At 39.2% G+C, this 15188-nt stretch overlaps 1 protein-coding gene and 1 long non-coding RNA gene across 3 annotated transcripts in view; one reads left to right on the top strand and one right to left on the bottom strand.

Annotated features, from left to right (window-relative positions):
• The window catches only part of usp10 (ubiquitin specific peptidase 10), a 28423-nt gene continuing 13235 nt past the window's right edge, over positions 1-15188 (bottom strand). For both annotated transcript variants that reach the window (XM_083558467.1, XM_083558468.1), the window contains 10 exons: positions 11509-11600; positions 11319-11428; positions 10816-10874; positions 10589-10686; positions 10312-10411; positions 9461-9650; positions 7746-7911; positions 6740-6884; positions 5281-5346; positions 1-2545 (listed from right to left, as the gene is read on the bottom strand). In XM_083558467.1, the coding sequence (XP_083414593.1) occupies positions 2358-2545; positions 5281-5346; positions 6740-6884; positions 7746-7911; positions 9461-9650; positions 10312-10411; positions 10589-10686; positions 10816-10874; positions 11319-11428; positions 11509-11600 (1214 nt within the window). In that variant the 3' untranslated portion in view covers positions 1-2357. The remainder of the gene's footprint in view (positions 2546-5280; positions 5347-6739; positions 6885-7745; positions 7912-9460; positions 9651-10311; positions 10412-10588; positions 10687-10815; positions 10875-11318; positions 11429-11508; positions 11601-15188) is intronic.
• On the top strand, positions 11607-14718 carry LOC310735686. The gene is made up of 2 exons (XR_014536359.1): positions 11607-12963; positions 13053-14718. It is a non-coding gene; the product is annotated as an uncharacterized lncRNA (long non-coding RNA).

Below are 15188 nucleotides of genomic sequence, written 5' to 3'. Positions count from 1 at the left end.
TTTGAGCAATTAGTTTTATTTTATTCAAACAAAAAAGGGGTGGGAAGGGACACCCTGCACCTAACAATGACTTTCGCAAAAAAAAAAAAAAAAAAAGAAAATGTATTTGATATGCAGCTACTTTAAACAAGACATTAGTTATAATCTCACCACCTGCTGCACTACACACACTGTCCATGGGCACTCTGGTGGAACAGAATTTATTTAAAAGAATCTTTTCAAAAGGTGTGAACATGCTGGAATGTGAAAACACTAATGCTGTAAGTGATCATTAATTCCCATTTGAAGTAACACCAATGTGTATTTTTATGTTCATCAATGGCTTGTATAATCATTTTAATCAATAGCGACTTCTCACTTCATGCAGTAACCTTTTCATTACACAAAAGTAAAGATGCTAGCCCAATTTAATAACATTTTACAAATTTTTGTCATAGTTAAAACACAATATGCTGCAAGAACATTGTCGTTTCTGCTCTCTTTACAGCACGAAGTTAGCTTGCTATGTCACTAGCTACAAAATTTATTTGTCCACACCAATTAGGACTGATGTTGAAATATATGCGACATAATCACCTTGCAAAGGTTAATGGTTAACAATGCTCAGAAACTTCACTCGCAGACAAATTCATCATACAGATCTCAAAATCCATGACAAATGAAAATAAAAAAATTAATAAATCTGCAACCCAACAATACATTATGTGTTTGATGTCATGTGAGCCCCAGCTTAAAATTTTTTTTTTTTATGTAAAACTCATAACACCTTATATCAATCATATAACTTTATTTGTTATTGTGCTTTATGCTGGGTCAAATTTCTTTTTCAATTTAAATCAATAAAAAAAAAAAAATCAAGGTATATTGAAAGAAAAGGAAACAAAATACAATCAGTGTATAAGCTTAATGAATGAATGATGAAAAACCAGACATTATTGTTTGTGTGTGCGTGTGTGTGTGTGTGTGTGTGTGTGGTGTGTGCATGCGCACTCATTAGGTGTTTATTAGCTTGTATAGCCATGCAGGACTACCAGCTGTTTACTGAAAAGTTGAAACAACTAATAATTTGTCACCAGAAACATGGTATGCAGAGGTGAGGCTGCCAAAATGCAGAGAATCCTCCTCTAAACACGGCCCAAAATTGGCTGAGCCTGAGACACACCCTTTCCCTTAAACACACCTCTTAAATGACGTACAATTAAAAGAATTAAACAAGACATGAGTTGATTGTAAAAACGTAACATCGCTCATCAATGCTTGGTCTCCAGCATACTCGCTTTTTCCAAGGCGTTTGTCAAAAAAAGAAAAGAAAAAAAAAAGTGCATATATTTGGCTGCGCGTTTGTTTATTTAACTTTTATTGATCAAAATTCAAAGGGTATACGTGCACATAAGCTCTTTTTTCTTGTAAATCATTGTTTTTAGGTCCTAAAGCGCATTAAAATGGTTAAATCTGTAACACCCAGAAATCACAACCAGGGTTCTCGCAATCCCCCCACCCCCTTCAAAAAAGCTTTTTTTTATTTTTTTATTTTTTTTTATTTATACATGCCTCCCACTGCAGCTCAGATTGCTCCGACAGTTCCTTGTAATCCAATGGCTCCAGTGTTTTGCTTTTTTTCCCCCCCCTCAGCTAAGCCTGAGTGTCGAGATCATGAACTGACAAAAAAAAAAAAGAAGAGGGAGGGGGAGTTTAGAAAGAGAGTAGGCGGCAGAGTTAGAGCAGAGTGTCTTACGTAGTCAGGATTCGTAAAGAAACTGGTGCTCTGTGCAGTTTGTGTGTAAAATTTTGCTGGTGCAGGGCGTCAAAAAAAAAGGAACGAAAAAATGGACGAAAAAGTCTGTCAGAGAATCCGTTGAATCCCTCCAATAAAAGTCAACACACCTGAACTGTTCTCGTATACTATGCCTTTTAAAAAGTTGATTAAACAAGAAAAAAAAAGGAAAAAGCGCAGTCCCTCGGGTTCAGTCTTGAAGGAGGCCATGTGGGGGGGGGGGGGGGGGGGTTAAAGCGTCTCCGTCCGTCGCCACGCTGCGACGACTGTCTAAATATCTCACCTCATGGAAGTCTTTAGATACCAGGCTTGAAAATTTTCCCTCTTCCACAGAGATGAGGACAAAAACGTGGAAAAGCCAGTTGAGTGTGAAAGCGATGGATGATGCGAAGAGGAGGAAACTCACGCGAGAAGTTGTTGGGCAGTATTCCTGTTGAGGCGTGAGTGAGTGCGCCATTGTTAAGAGAGAGTGTGTGTGTGTGTGTGTGTGTGTGTGTGTGTGTGTGTGTGTGTGTGTGTGCACGCATGTATAAGCGAGTGTGGTGTGTATGGCTGTGTGTGAGTGAGTGCATGTATGTGGTTTCTACAGCAGGTCGACACGCCGGTAGTAAAGCAGGTAGGCGGTTCGCTCTGCAGTCTGCTTCACCACGTGGTACTGGTTGATTACCTTCACTGCCTGGTCATCGATACGCAGCCAGCCATTCAGCCCAATGTGGAAGACGTCCGTAGTGTAATGGCCACCTGTGGCGCTGTTCCCATGGTGATAGACAACTGGGATTACATAAAAAAATATATATATAAATAAAGTTATGATCATGATGGTTCGGAATGGAATTTTACGAGGGGCATTCAAGTCAAACCAAGAAGTTTGATTAAAAAAATATATATAAAAATTTCAAGAAGTGGAAATCGCATTTATTTTTGGACATGGTCCCCTGCTACATTTAACCAATGACTGGAAAGAGTCACCCTAGAAAGATTTGCAGTAAGCCAAAACCATCCTATGACAGCCTGCTTCACTTCAGATTTTGCGCCTTTGTTCACGAGAAACTTCACCACACGATGTTCCATGCACGCACTAACAATGTTGTCTGCCATCTTAACAGATAAACAATTTATCTCTGTACTGTCCCGCAAAACGTGCCCCGCCTGTCAGTAACAGGACACACTAGCCATGCTAGCATCCACTTTTATACCTGTAAAATAAAAAAAGTCCTGGTTTGACTTGCACCTCAAACATTTAACGCACACAGTCTACAGTCATTCTGCTTTTTCTGGAAAGTGAGACTCGTATCAAATGGCTGAACTGATCTACATCAAAAAGTTAAATTACAGACTTCTGTTCGAATTAAAGGAATGAATTTCTGCCCCGATTCAGAGTCAACAAGTGGTATGAGAGAGCCCAGAGTGAATCATCAAGGTTTTAATAATGTTCTAATCCAACATATCTCTCACACTACACACACACTAAGACTCATTTGGATTTAAGCGGCATCAGTTTCTGATAAAGAAACTCCTCAGCACCTCAACAAAGAAAAACATATGATCAGTGCAGAATGGCGTAAAAACACGGTGTACTTTTGAACTCTTTCCAGGCACAATAGGCGACATGAACCCAGGACAGTGACCTGTGCATAAAATCTGGAGTGTGAGGCGAGAAACGCCATTTACGAGAAGCAAATAAAAATCAATAAAAGAAGTCAGAATATCGTCACTACTGAACACAAACACACACAAAAAAGTACAGAGATGTTTGCAGGAGGGGTGGAAGTCTTACCAGAAAGCAAAAACTAGGTCTAGGGAGCAGAGTCTTGGGGGAAAATGCATAGCATAGGCAAAAAACCACAGCTATGTGTTACAGAACAAACGAGTTACTGACAAGCCGAGAAAAGTTTTTCCTTTCAAAAGGAAAATAAACAAGTGGAGGTAATGCACTTCCCTAGACTGGGGAAAGATTAATAGAAGCCCCTGAGGGAATATTGCATGTGTGCGTGTGTGTGTGTTTAAGGAGATCACTGAGCTGTTCAGGAAACAAAATGAACCACTGGAAGGAAAGCGAGAAACAAGAGACAAATGAAATGAACAGTAGCTCAGTTTACACACTCGCTTGATATCCATTAATAAACTGGCTGCAAGTGAGGTTTTTTATTTTTTTTATTTGGCTCCTGCACCAGGCTTTGATTATTCCATCAAGGTAAATGATCGATCCATCCATCCATCCATCCATCCATCCATCCATCCATCCACACATCCATCACACACACACACACACACACACACACACACACACACACACACACACACACACACACACACACACACACACACACACACACACACACACACACACACACACACACACACACACACACACACTCTTCCGGACTATTAAGCGCACCCAAATATAAGCCGCACCCCACTGAATTTTACAAAGATTTTTATTTTGAACATAAATAAGCGTGTCTATAAGCTGCAGGTGTCTACACTGAAACTAATTAACTTTACACAGGCTTTAGACAGTGACCGTTACACGACTTGTAACAAAACAGTAGCCTACCAATAAAGTCATGGTTCACCGTCTTCCTCCTTCCCTTCACAACAATTTCTCTCGGGAGTTTATCTTTTGGCATCGTCGTGCGTTTAAACATCACCACCGGTGAAGCTTTTCTCCCGATGCCGTGCAGCTCAGAACACAGGTGAAGTGTGTTTTTTCATGCCCGGTTGTTTTCAGCGTGACGAACGATTAGCTTTTCCTGTTGACAGTCCGAGTGAGCGGCAGGTCAAACGTCAGAGGAACCTGAACCATATTTATGATGTGGTGCGTCCCGATTCAGTGGGAGCGCATCTGATTTAATATAAAGAATTTCATTGGTTCAGCTGAACCCGTTTGGCAATTTCATTAGTCTAATGTTATGGGTCACAGTTTTTTGGCTTAAAGCTTGTGAAACTGGGAAAAACCACGGAAAAATCCATAAATTAGCCGCTTCGTTGTTTAAGCCACGGGGGTTCAAAGAGGGGGGGGAAAAGTAGCGGCTTATAGTCCGGAAAATACGGTATTTCTCTATCTATCTATAAATATGATTCTATAAACAAAAAGCAACATTCTGCTACACAAGTTATAATTTATGTATATGGATCCTCTCAAACATTATTTTTGCCAAGTCTATAGCCAGACTACAGTCGGCTAACTGATTAATCCTGCGATAAAGCTGTTTTAGCCAGAATTGCATGCAAAAAAAGAGGGAAAATGACACTTTTCTGTGTGGTACAACAGACAACGTTGTTAGTGAATTCGAATATATAGCGTTCCTCACAACAAGAGTTTACTTGTGCCAACATGCATGTGACAGAACTTTTCCGTATTCACCTCAAACCAGGGCTGACTCAAAACCCTAGCATTTAGTGATGACTTGTAACTTCTGGTTTGCTTCTTCTAGACTATCATTTTACCCTGTGCACTTCACAAATTCGGAAGTAGTTTGTGGTAAGAATGCGAACATACATACCTGCAAAGAGCCTGTATGTTCTTTGGCCTTTCAAGGTTTTGCTTCGCACACCCGGTGAGAGGAGATCTGCAAAGGAGAAGAGGAATGATCTTGCATAAAACATGATGGTAGTAAACATCAGCTGGGCGACAGACTAGCCATTACACAGCAAAAGAAACATTTTACTTAAATCGACTCCAGATTGGTTTTTTAACCAAGGATTAAAGTGCTTCCAAGTGATGGAAGTGTTTTTGAATTTCTAACTGGAATGAGATGGGGTTTTTTTTTATCTGGCTGTAAGCAATATTCTGCTGTGTTCACCTAACAGCTTGCCTTACGCTACGCTGTTATTGTTGATATTTGGCAACATGTCATGTTTCATCAGGACTGTGCAAAACCAACTCCAGGTCTCACCAGTCATTATTTCAAACACAAGAACTATGGTCTGTGTTGAGGAATGACAGGATTACAAGTTGGTTATAAAGGTTCTGGTTCTTTAAAATGAACCATCACTACGTTTAAGAACACATCATGCACTGATGAGGTGCATATTTTCAAGCGGCTGAAAAATGGGGCCTCTGATCATTTTTGCCAATAAAGTCATAAACTACTGTCTGACTGCTTAGACACAATCAAACAAACTGCTTCTCCCTGGGAATTTTTAACTGATCTTTCCCTTCAGATCTCACACAAGATGGTTTTCATTATGTGTGGAGTCCTTTACACAATCTACTAATAATATACTCCTTAAACGACGGATTTCATAGTAGAAGGTGAATTCATAGTACTTGCCTATTCTCAAAAGGGGAACTAGACACAAAGGTTTGTTGCCAAAATGTTAATCTAAGTTTGGGTTGGATAGTCATCTTGCATTATATTGTTTTGTATCTTATGTAGCAATAAGAAACCGTTTCAGGATTTAGTTTCACCACTTTGGACAGGCTTGCTTGGGTAGATAGACAGGCTCACATAGATGCATGTGCCTTTTTGTTGGAAAAATGGGTTTTGAAAGATTGGTTTTGATTGATAGATGGATAAGTTTGCTTGTTTAGAACCATAGACTTGTGAAGATATTAGACAGACTTATGACTGGATGGGGAATGGCTAGACTGACAGACAAGCTTAACTGGTATGATAGGAAGATGGGCTGGATTAAGTAGATACTTGGATGGATGGGTGGGTGGGTTCACTTGGTTTGTTGTTCAGACAGATGTGCTTGGTTGCTTGGACAGAAGGGCAGCGAACAGCTTTGTGTAGCCGATCAAATTAATAGGCTTATTTGAACGTATGGGTTTGGTCGGTTAGATTGTCTTGGATGCACAAATGGGAGGATGTGTACACATGCGCTTGAAACTTGAATCTTTAACACAGATTGCACAAAAATTAACAAAATTAAATATTTATACACAAACTGTATAATTGAAATTGAGCATGGCGAGAAAATATTAAAAATTGCACATATTTATTAAAACAGGCGCACCCTTGCTAATCTCCAGGTCCACAGGGTAATCAATGTTCTTGACCAGCTTCTGACAGCCACCAGTCTTCTCAAAGACAAATCTCTTGAGGTGGAGCACGAGCACAGGAGGAAGTTCCTCCAGAGTCACTCTTCGGCTGATTTCAATCTAAAGCCAGAACAAAATAAAGAATAAGAGAAAAACAGAGTGTGCACAATGAGATAATGGAACAACAACAAAAAAAATAAAAAATAAAAACACATTCCCTCAATCAAACCTGTACTCATTCTAAATATTAAAAACTAAATAAATAAAGGGGTACACACAGTGCCGATAAACAGAACTAAACAAACCATCATAAACGATCCGCTTGCTTTCAGCACCAAACTCGCTCAAACAAAACCACAACACGTGTCCTGGGAATATGGCAGGAACACAAAACGAAGAGAAGTACACATGTGCAACAGATGTTCCTCTTCAACAGCATGTGAGTCATTACACTGACAATGTTTAATGAGTGTGTGGAGCATCTATTATCTTTTGTTTGGGAGCTAAAGTGCATCAACAGGAACTAACAGTCAATAAAATTACAAACAAGGCCACGTAGACCACATGTATACAGCAGTGGTGTATTTTGGAGGCCAGGGGGTTAGGTGATCCATCACACACTGACTTAAGAAAGTGTGTTTATGTGCAAAAGTCAATAAGGAAAACATTTTGCGTTACAGGAAAATAATCAACAACAGGACAGTGTGCACTCCTGTCTCTTGAAATTAAAATGCTAGCAGTTGTTCCAGCTCACTGTTACAAAGAACTGGCACTGAAGACTCCTTCCACAAATGTTGAACATTTAAACAAACAAATATTCTCTTATCAGAAACAAATTATAAAGAAAAAAAATTATGTAAGAATGACTCATTTCCTCTGTACACTACAGAATGACCTGCAACAATTGCAAACTATAATAAATTAAATAAACATATTTTGAAAAATCTAATGAAATTATTTAACAGCACTATTGTACCACACCTCCTGCTTGGTTTTAGTGGTGTAGCCCTGGACAGACTCTCGTGCCACCATGGTCTCCAATGCTTCCTGCACAGTGCGGATCTTCTCTGACTGGATGTCCAACTGCAGGGTGAAAAACGGCTGGAGCGTAGCAGACTCTTTCGAGCTCTGCTGGTACACTACCGATCTACACACACAAACGCAAATCATGCAGACAAACACAAGAGCACATGCATAACTATCCACAACAGATGTTTCGTATTTGCGAGAGAAATGTGGTATCTTTATTCATGAGCCTTTCTGGTTTGCTTCAAGACCGCTCTGCTTTGACAGGAGAAAAAACAGACTGCGTGTCCTTTAGATTTTTTCACAAAAAATTACCGCGATAGTGATTATACAACATACAGGATGCATTCCTGTGTGCTTAAAGCACAGTGAGCAGATTTGCAAGGATTTTAAATATTGGTTTATGTGATAATAAAAAGATTTGTATAAACTTATCACCCAAGTAATGCTAAAAGTTTAATTTGATGCAAATATAGAGCAACCTGGTGCAGTGCAGACAGTACAGCAGACTCTGACCCTCTTCTGATTTGTTGCCAAAAGCTAACAACCAGTAGTAGCAACAACTCCTGATCACTTCGAAATATAGCGATTGGTCAAATTGTGACTTGCAGTGATAAAATCTCAATGTGTAAAGGTAGCATTACGCCAATCTTTAGCTGATCCTAGTCAGAACTGGAATCAAGACAATTTAATTTGTAGTTGTATAGAATCATTACCTTTACTTACTTTTACACAACCTTCAAGCATGTAATCGTCACTAATATGTAGCTGTACCAGTTGTAATAAATATTTCTAAATAATTACAGAAATAAGGATCCTAAACTGCTTCTAAACTGCTAAAGTTTTTCTAATTAAAAAAAAATCAGCTTTAAACGCAAAGCATCGCCTGTTTTCTGCAAATGCTCAAAAGCATTTATCTGGAGAAAACAAACTGGAAAAAATTTATTGCTTCAGAAAAGCAAAAAGTATTATCTTTTTCCAGGAATATGAAAACTAGGCAAAAACACTACATTAGTTAAGACTTTCAAAAGCTTTAAAGGCAATCCTCTTTCATAATGATTTCAGATCGTAACCCGGTTACCCAAACATCACCTCCTTGGGCAATTTGTCTCCAAATTTAGTCATGAATGATGCCAAGCTGTAACCTAATGCACAATGTGAGATGAGGTTCATGTAAGACTTCTGGCTCGGACGGGTTTTGCTTTTCATAAGCACAGCTGGAGAAGCAGCCAGGCTGTGCACAGAGTCGGCTCTACTACTACACACCATATTAAACACTGAGCAGAACCAACTCTGAGAAGAGCTCAGGTTTAACCCCTGCCAAAAATGGCAGGAGGAAAAATACACTCATGGAAAAGAGCAGAAGGTCGATTAGTGTACACGGATGCACCATCATCAGATTATACATTGGAAGAGTACTTTGAGCCAGAAATAAGGAAAAATGAGCCATTCAATACATCACGACACACTTCAGATTTTCTGCTGTTTTCCATGATTTTAGCCAAACAGCTATCTGCATTAAGAGGGAAACACTAAAGGTGCGAAATAAAGTGGTGGACAAGACAGAAGAAAAGATAGATTATGCCATTTAAGCAAGATAAATAAACAAATGATAGAAGGGTCATGAAAATGAAAAGTGTTCTGTAATGTAAAATAGGATCATGTCCTACCTGATGTGCCCCCCAAATATGTCTGTGATGGGGGTGCGAATAAAATCGGCTTGTCGGGTGATTGAGGTTTTGTTTCTGGGTCCCACCTGCTCCCACTCATCCTCACTGCCATCTTCTTCATTGTTCTCCCTCTGGGTTGCAGGTTCCTCATCACCCACGTGGGACCCTGGCCCATTCGGTGTGGACGCTTCTGCACATAAATAAATAAATAAATAAATAAAAACCCAACGAACTTACAGGTAGCAGATTGGGAAAACTATTGTGTCTGGCCAACAAATCAAGAAAGTTACAACCTCCATTTCAGTCTTATACACATTCTGTGTCTGTAACCAATGTTTGTCTTGTATTAATGACCAGAAAATTAAAGCAGGAAAAGAAAAATCATTACCAAATTATCTGGATGATGAACAACACAGGGTCTAAAGGTTGAAAACATTACATTTCTTTTATTAATAGATTTTGAATTATGGAGTTACCTAGTGCAACACTTTTTTTCTTTTTTTCAAGACCGACTGATAAAAGTATCTGTTTACTGTTCCCACTGAAGTGTAAATATTTCCATCAAACCCAAGAGCTAATAGACCAAAGTGTAACTTGAATCTTTGAAAGTTGACATGTTTCCTTGCCCAAAGATCGATAAACAGACAGTAAAGCCATCAACCAAATTGTCCTGATCACATAAATCAGCATAAATCAGAACAGGTGTAAAGAAAGTGAGGAATTTTCTTGTTTAAAATTTCATTAATTGTCAACTTTTTAATGTTTATTATTTACTTTGAGTAATAGAGTTACAAAACCCTGTAACTGTACAAATAAAGTGACTTTGCTGTGAATTAAAAATGGAAACACACTCTCTTCTGGTGGAGAAATGAGCTTCTTGAGTGCCAGCATTTCCTCGTGCAGGCCGTTCAGTGTGAAGCCCAGATACTCCTCAGCATCCTCCTGACGACCCTGGTGACAAAACACTCGGTGAGGCTACAGCTAATAGCAACACTGACTCAAGGCATGGAAGCACACTTTGTTCACCAACAAAAGAACATGATGCTTTTTTCATTAATGCACTCACAGAACAAGCTGTTTCTAGTTCTAACCACAAACTAACCACATCTCAATAAATAAATCCCTTACCTTCTCTGAAAGGCTGGATTTAATGAGTGTGAGGAGTTTGTAGATATATGTAGGCTCAAAGGGAACACCAGGTCTGATATCTTTTACTATCTTCTCCCCTAAAAAGAACAAAGACATTATTTAATATTTTGGGAGGGACACACACAAATATGTAGAACAGAGCAACAAGAGGGAGTGGAAGTGTGTGTGTGTGTATGTGTGCGTGCGCGCATGCGTGAGAGACTCACCTTGCTGCTTGGCCTTTGAGGGAACGGGCATGTTGCTGAACTCATTCACAAGCCGAACACTGTGGTGACAACATTCACAACACAAACATGTATTGAAGGAAAAAAAAACAACTGCAACATTATTGGTGTTCATTTGAAATAACGTTCGCAAAATATCATCGGTTTTAAAGCATATTTTATTGATCTAAAAAACATATTTCTCAGCCCATTAGCATGAAAGACAAATCAATACTTTTTGCTCCATTATAAGATACATACGATGACTGATTCTAATTGGCTGGAAGGAAAGGGCGAATTCAGAGCATTTAATGCACAGATTACTCTAAGATTAATCAGCGTTCTAAATGAATGCGCAGCCTTAAACAGTAGTAACGTTTACTCACAGCTATTAATCATTTCCTAAAGACAATTTTGGCGGAGGATTTTTGCATGTCATTTAACGAATCTGGTAAATAAATCTGCAGCGTTATGAAAACTCACAAACAGAAGAAAATCAAACTCACAAGTTGTCCATCATGGGTGTGGAGGTGCAGGGTCTTTGTGTTTCATTGAAGGTGGGAAGCGACTTCATCAGGTGATACATGGGTGGGCATGCAATCAGCGCCTGCAGGGTCTGGCAATTACAGTCAAGGACAAAGTAACTAGCACAATGCAACGAACAGACGAGAAAAAAAGGAGCAGGGGAAAGGATACAGCGTTGATGTAGCACCAGTTTCCCTTGTTGATCAGACCTCTGGGTTGTAAAGACACGGGCTTGTGTATCAATTTCACATTCTCGATAAGTTCTGACAAGAAATAAAATAAGTTTTACAAATAAGCTTAGCATTTACACCATCAATGAGTAAGTCCTACAATTTACATAAACACCTTAATGAACAATTCTGCAAGTGTTAAATAATAAACTTCAGAACATTTAACATTTCAATGGTAAACAATCAAATTAGGGCTGCACGAATTGGGGAAAAATATTGTTGCGATTATCGAGGGCAACGACATTTTTCCCCCAATTCATGCAGCCCCAATTTCATAGGCGAGTGGAGGGTGGAACCGGACGGAATGAATGGTAAGACGACTAATCAGTGCGCTCTTTCAGTCCGGCGACGGCAATAAAGATGGAGATGTCAACCTCCGGGAGAGCCACCAACAAAGAGACGTGCGGAAGGGTCGCCGAATTGCGACTAAGTGCGGGTGGGCGCCTGTGAAACACGTGCCAGCTGGCTAAAGAACTCTGGTTGACGCTAAGAAAAGGCATGCCGGTCCGCTAGAAAACACAGGCAGGCGCTAAAGAGAGAAAGCATGCCGAGCCGCAAGCGAGACGGCCTGACGCCAAAGAAGGCATCCCTACCGCGAGTGTGTGGGTGAACCCCCGCAATGAGTACTGGAAAGGAAAGCCAAAGTGTGAATAAAGAAAGCTCTGCTTGGTGAACTTTTGTCTCTCTTTCTTCCAGAGCAGTACCAGTGGGATTGGTTAGTCAATATTGTGATATGCGATATAATAAATGGTATCATGAGTCCACTTGATTGTAATCAAGGAAATTGCACACAGATTAGTGATAATGCTGAAATGTTTCTTTGTAAAACTAGAAAGGTTTTCAAAATAATTTTTTTACAAAACGAAATATTTGCATTAAATGTACATGTATTTTCTCAAAAGGTAAAGCTAAATTAAATAAAACAATAAATGAAAATATAACAATGTTCACAAAAATAAGATATTTGAAACATGTTGTCCACACAAACAGGGACTGCTCTTGACCATTTAAATTATTTACCAGTTTGTATGATGAAGTATAGGATACAGTAAATATTTACAAGTGACGAGGATGAACAAGATTAGAAGGTTTAATAGAGGGACAGCACATGGATGTTTTGGGGCACGATTGAGATGGTTTGGAAATGTGCAGAGGAGGGACATGGGGTATATCAGTAGGAGAATGCTGAGGTTGGAGCCACCAGGAAGGAGGAAAAGAGGAAGGCCAAGGAGGATGTTCATGGATGTGGTGAAGGAAGACATGCAGGTAGTTGGTTTGAAGGAGACCGATGCAGAGGACGTGGAGATGCTGTGGCAACCCCTAATGGGACCAGCCGTAAGATGACATGTTTACATACTTGAATTCAGGCAATTTTGTAATCATTATTACTTAATGTGTTAAAGCTTTTTTTATGGAACGTTATGAATGCTTTATATGGTGTGGGAGTAGAGCAACAATAGGAATCTTGCCCAGGGTGGCAAAAAGGCTAAAAACGGCCCTGGGTGTTACGCAAGCTTTAACAGACACTGGTGAGAGAAATACAGAGCAGATCTGATTGCTTGTATGTGGTCGTGTGTGGCACAGATTCCGGGTTGTCTTTGAGTAAAGACTTGCAGCACCAGACCCCCACCCAAAAAATAAAATGCATTACATAAATACTGTTTAAATTCACATTAACTGCTGTTTAAAATAAACTAATTAACAAATAAATGTTCCACCACCATCTGCCTGCAGCACACGATGGACACGTGTAAAGCTTAGGCAGGTAGCTGGAAATTAACATTGTGCTGTGCCACGCCTAGGAAGGGAGATCGCCATTATGACACGGCTCCCATGGTAACGTGGCAAAATTTCGAGCCATCACGGTAAAAAAGAAAGGAAAATAAGAACCCAAACCCAAAGAAAAAAGATCTGTGATCTGTTCACGTTAAAATCAAAATTAGTTTTCTAAAATGTTATATTTTTTAATTAGAACAAATAGGTACCCAGCTCTTAACTTCTAATTAACTAACTTTTAAACAGAATGGTGTGAAATGGATCTGGGACCAATGAGCAGATTAGTTCGAGCTGCCAGGACCGATAACTAAACAATCACTATGTGTCATAATCAAAAAGCATCTCAGCAGTCTGGTAATTTTCCGCTGGTCCTGTTGATTCATAAAGATTTCCCACTTAAAGAATTTATTGGGTTTTTTTTCGCCCCGAACTTTTTTGGTTATTCGCACCTTTTTCAAACTCTAGAGACCGTAAAGTGTAAATCCCAGATCAGCCGTTTCTTAGCGTAGCCCCATCTGGTACCGTCTCTACCCTGTATTCCTTTTTTTTTTTTTTTTTATCAAAACATCAGAATTTGGTTGGTGTAGTATTGGAAACCTTTACACTTTGACATACTACAGAAAATCCTTCCCGGCCTGAACATAAATTTGCAAACCGGCAACACGAACAGGGATCTATAAATAAATCATCCCTACTCACAAGGTCCCAACCAACAAGAGCAGAGGTTCTGCAAGAAATAAAACTCTGTTTGGACACTAAATTATCTGAAGTATCAAGAGCAGGGTTCCTCCATCGAACCAATAAACCAATGCTTCTCGACAACAGCTTTATCGTGCAGAAATATCAATCAGCATCTCTGTATACTTCAGTGCTGTTTCTGTTCCTCCATAAACTGCCCTTAATTGAATAAACAGCAGCGCCCCAAATGAAAAATAAACATCCAGATAGCAGCTTAAAAGTCTTTTTGAAACCCCAAACCTTGCCTTAACCCAACGTTCACATAGAGGAACAGGAAATATCACTTCTTTCCCCCACAGTACAGTAACGATTCTAAAGTGCTTGTTCACTTAAACGTTAAAACAGAGATCTTAACCCTCGTAAATGTCACAAAATATACTGCCAACATGTGTTCAATGAAAACAAAACCCAAAAGGGACCCCAGTGTACCACCTACACTGGGAAAAAGAGACAAAATATTTACGTGGCTAGCTTTTATGATGAGCCGACGGAAAAATAAAATTAGTGGGTGGTTTGTAAATAGAAGAACATTGTTTTCAAATGCTTTTGAACTTTCTCAGTTTTCTCCAGTTATTGTTCTGGGGAAAATGTATCAACACATTATGCTTTCTTGACTAAGCATTACTGACAAAACACAAACATGACACTGAGGATGGCGCGCCAACAAGTTTACAACAGCAGAAATGTCAAGCTCTGATGCTAGAGTCTGATGCAGATCTTTCCACAATTAACTTACCTGGTGTTTATTTTAAAATCACTATTAGCAAACATTAATCCCAGATTTGATTTGCTAAAGCAGAATATGGCATTCTAATAAAGCAAACAGGCTGTAACATACGTAACTGCGCTCATAAGGACCTGGTAATAAAAGTATAATGAATTTCTACTGCCACCTTGTGGACAAAACACTCCAAAATCATTCCTCAAATCATCTTAATTACAATCGCAAAACTTAAATTACAAATTTGTTCTGTTAATTATGTGCAGCTGCAGCTCCTTGAAATTGTAGCTTAATTTCCTATTTAAATTAATGCAGTCATTCTATCCACAGCGTTTTATGGTTATTTATTTTAAACAATTTGGTGCATGTTTCTTTTTACATTAAAA

The sequence above is a fragment of the Silurus aristotelis genome, assembly GCF_946808225.1.
Source record: "Silurus aristotelis genome assembly, chromosome: 13".
Lineage (NCBI taxonomy): Eukaryota > Metazoa > Chordata > Actinopteri > Siluriformes > Siluridae > Silurus > Silurus aristotelis.
This window is presented reverse-complemented; position numbering and strand designations above follow the sequence as displayed.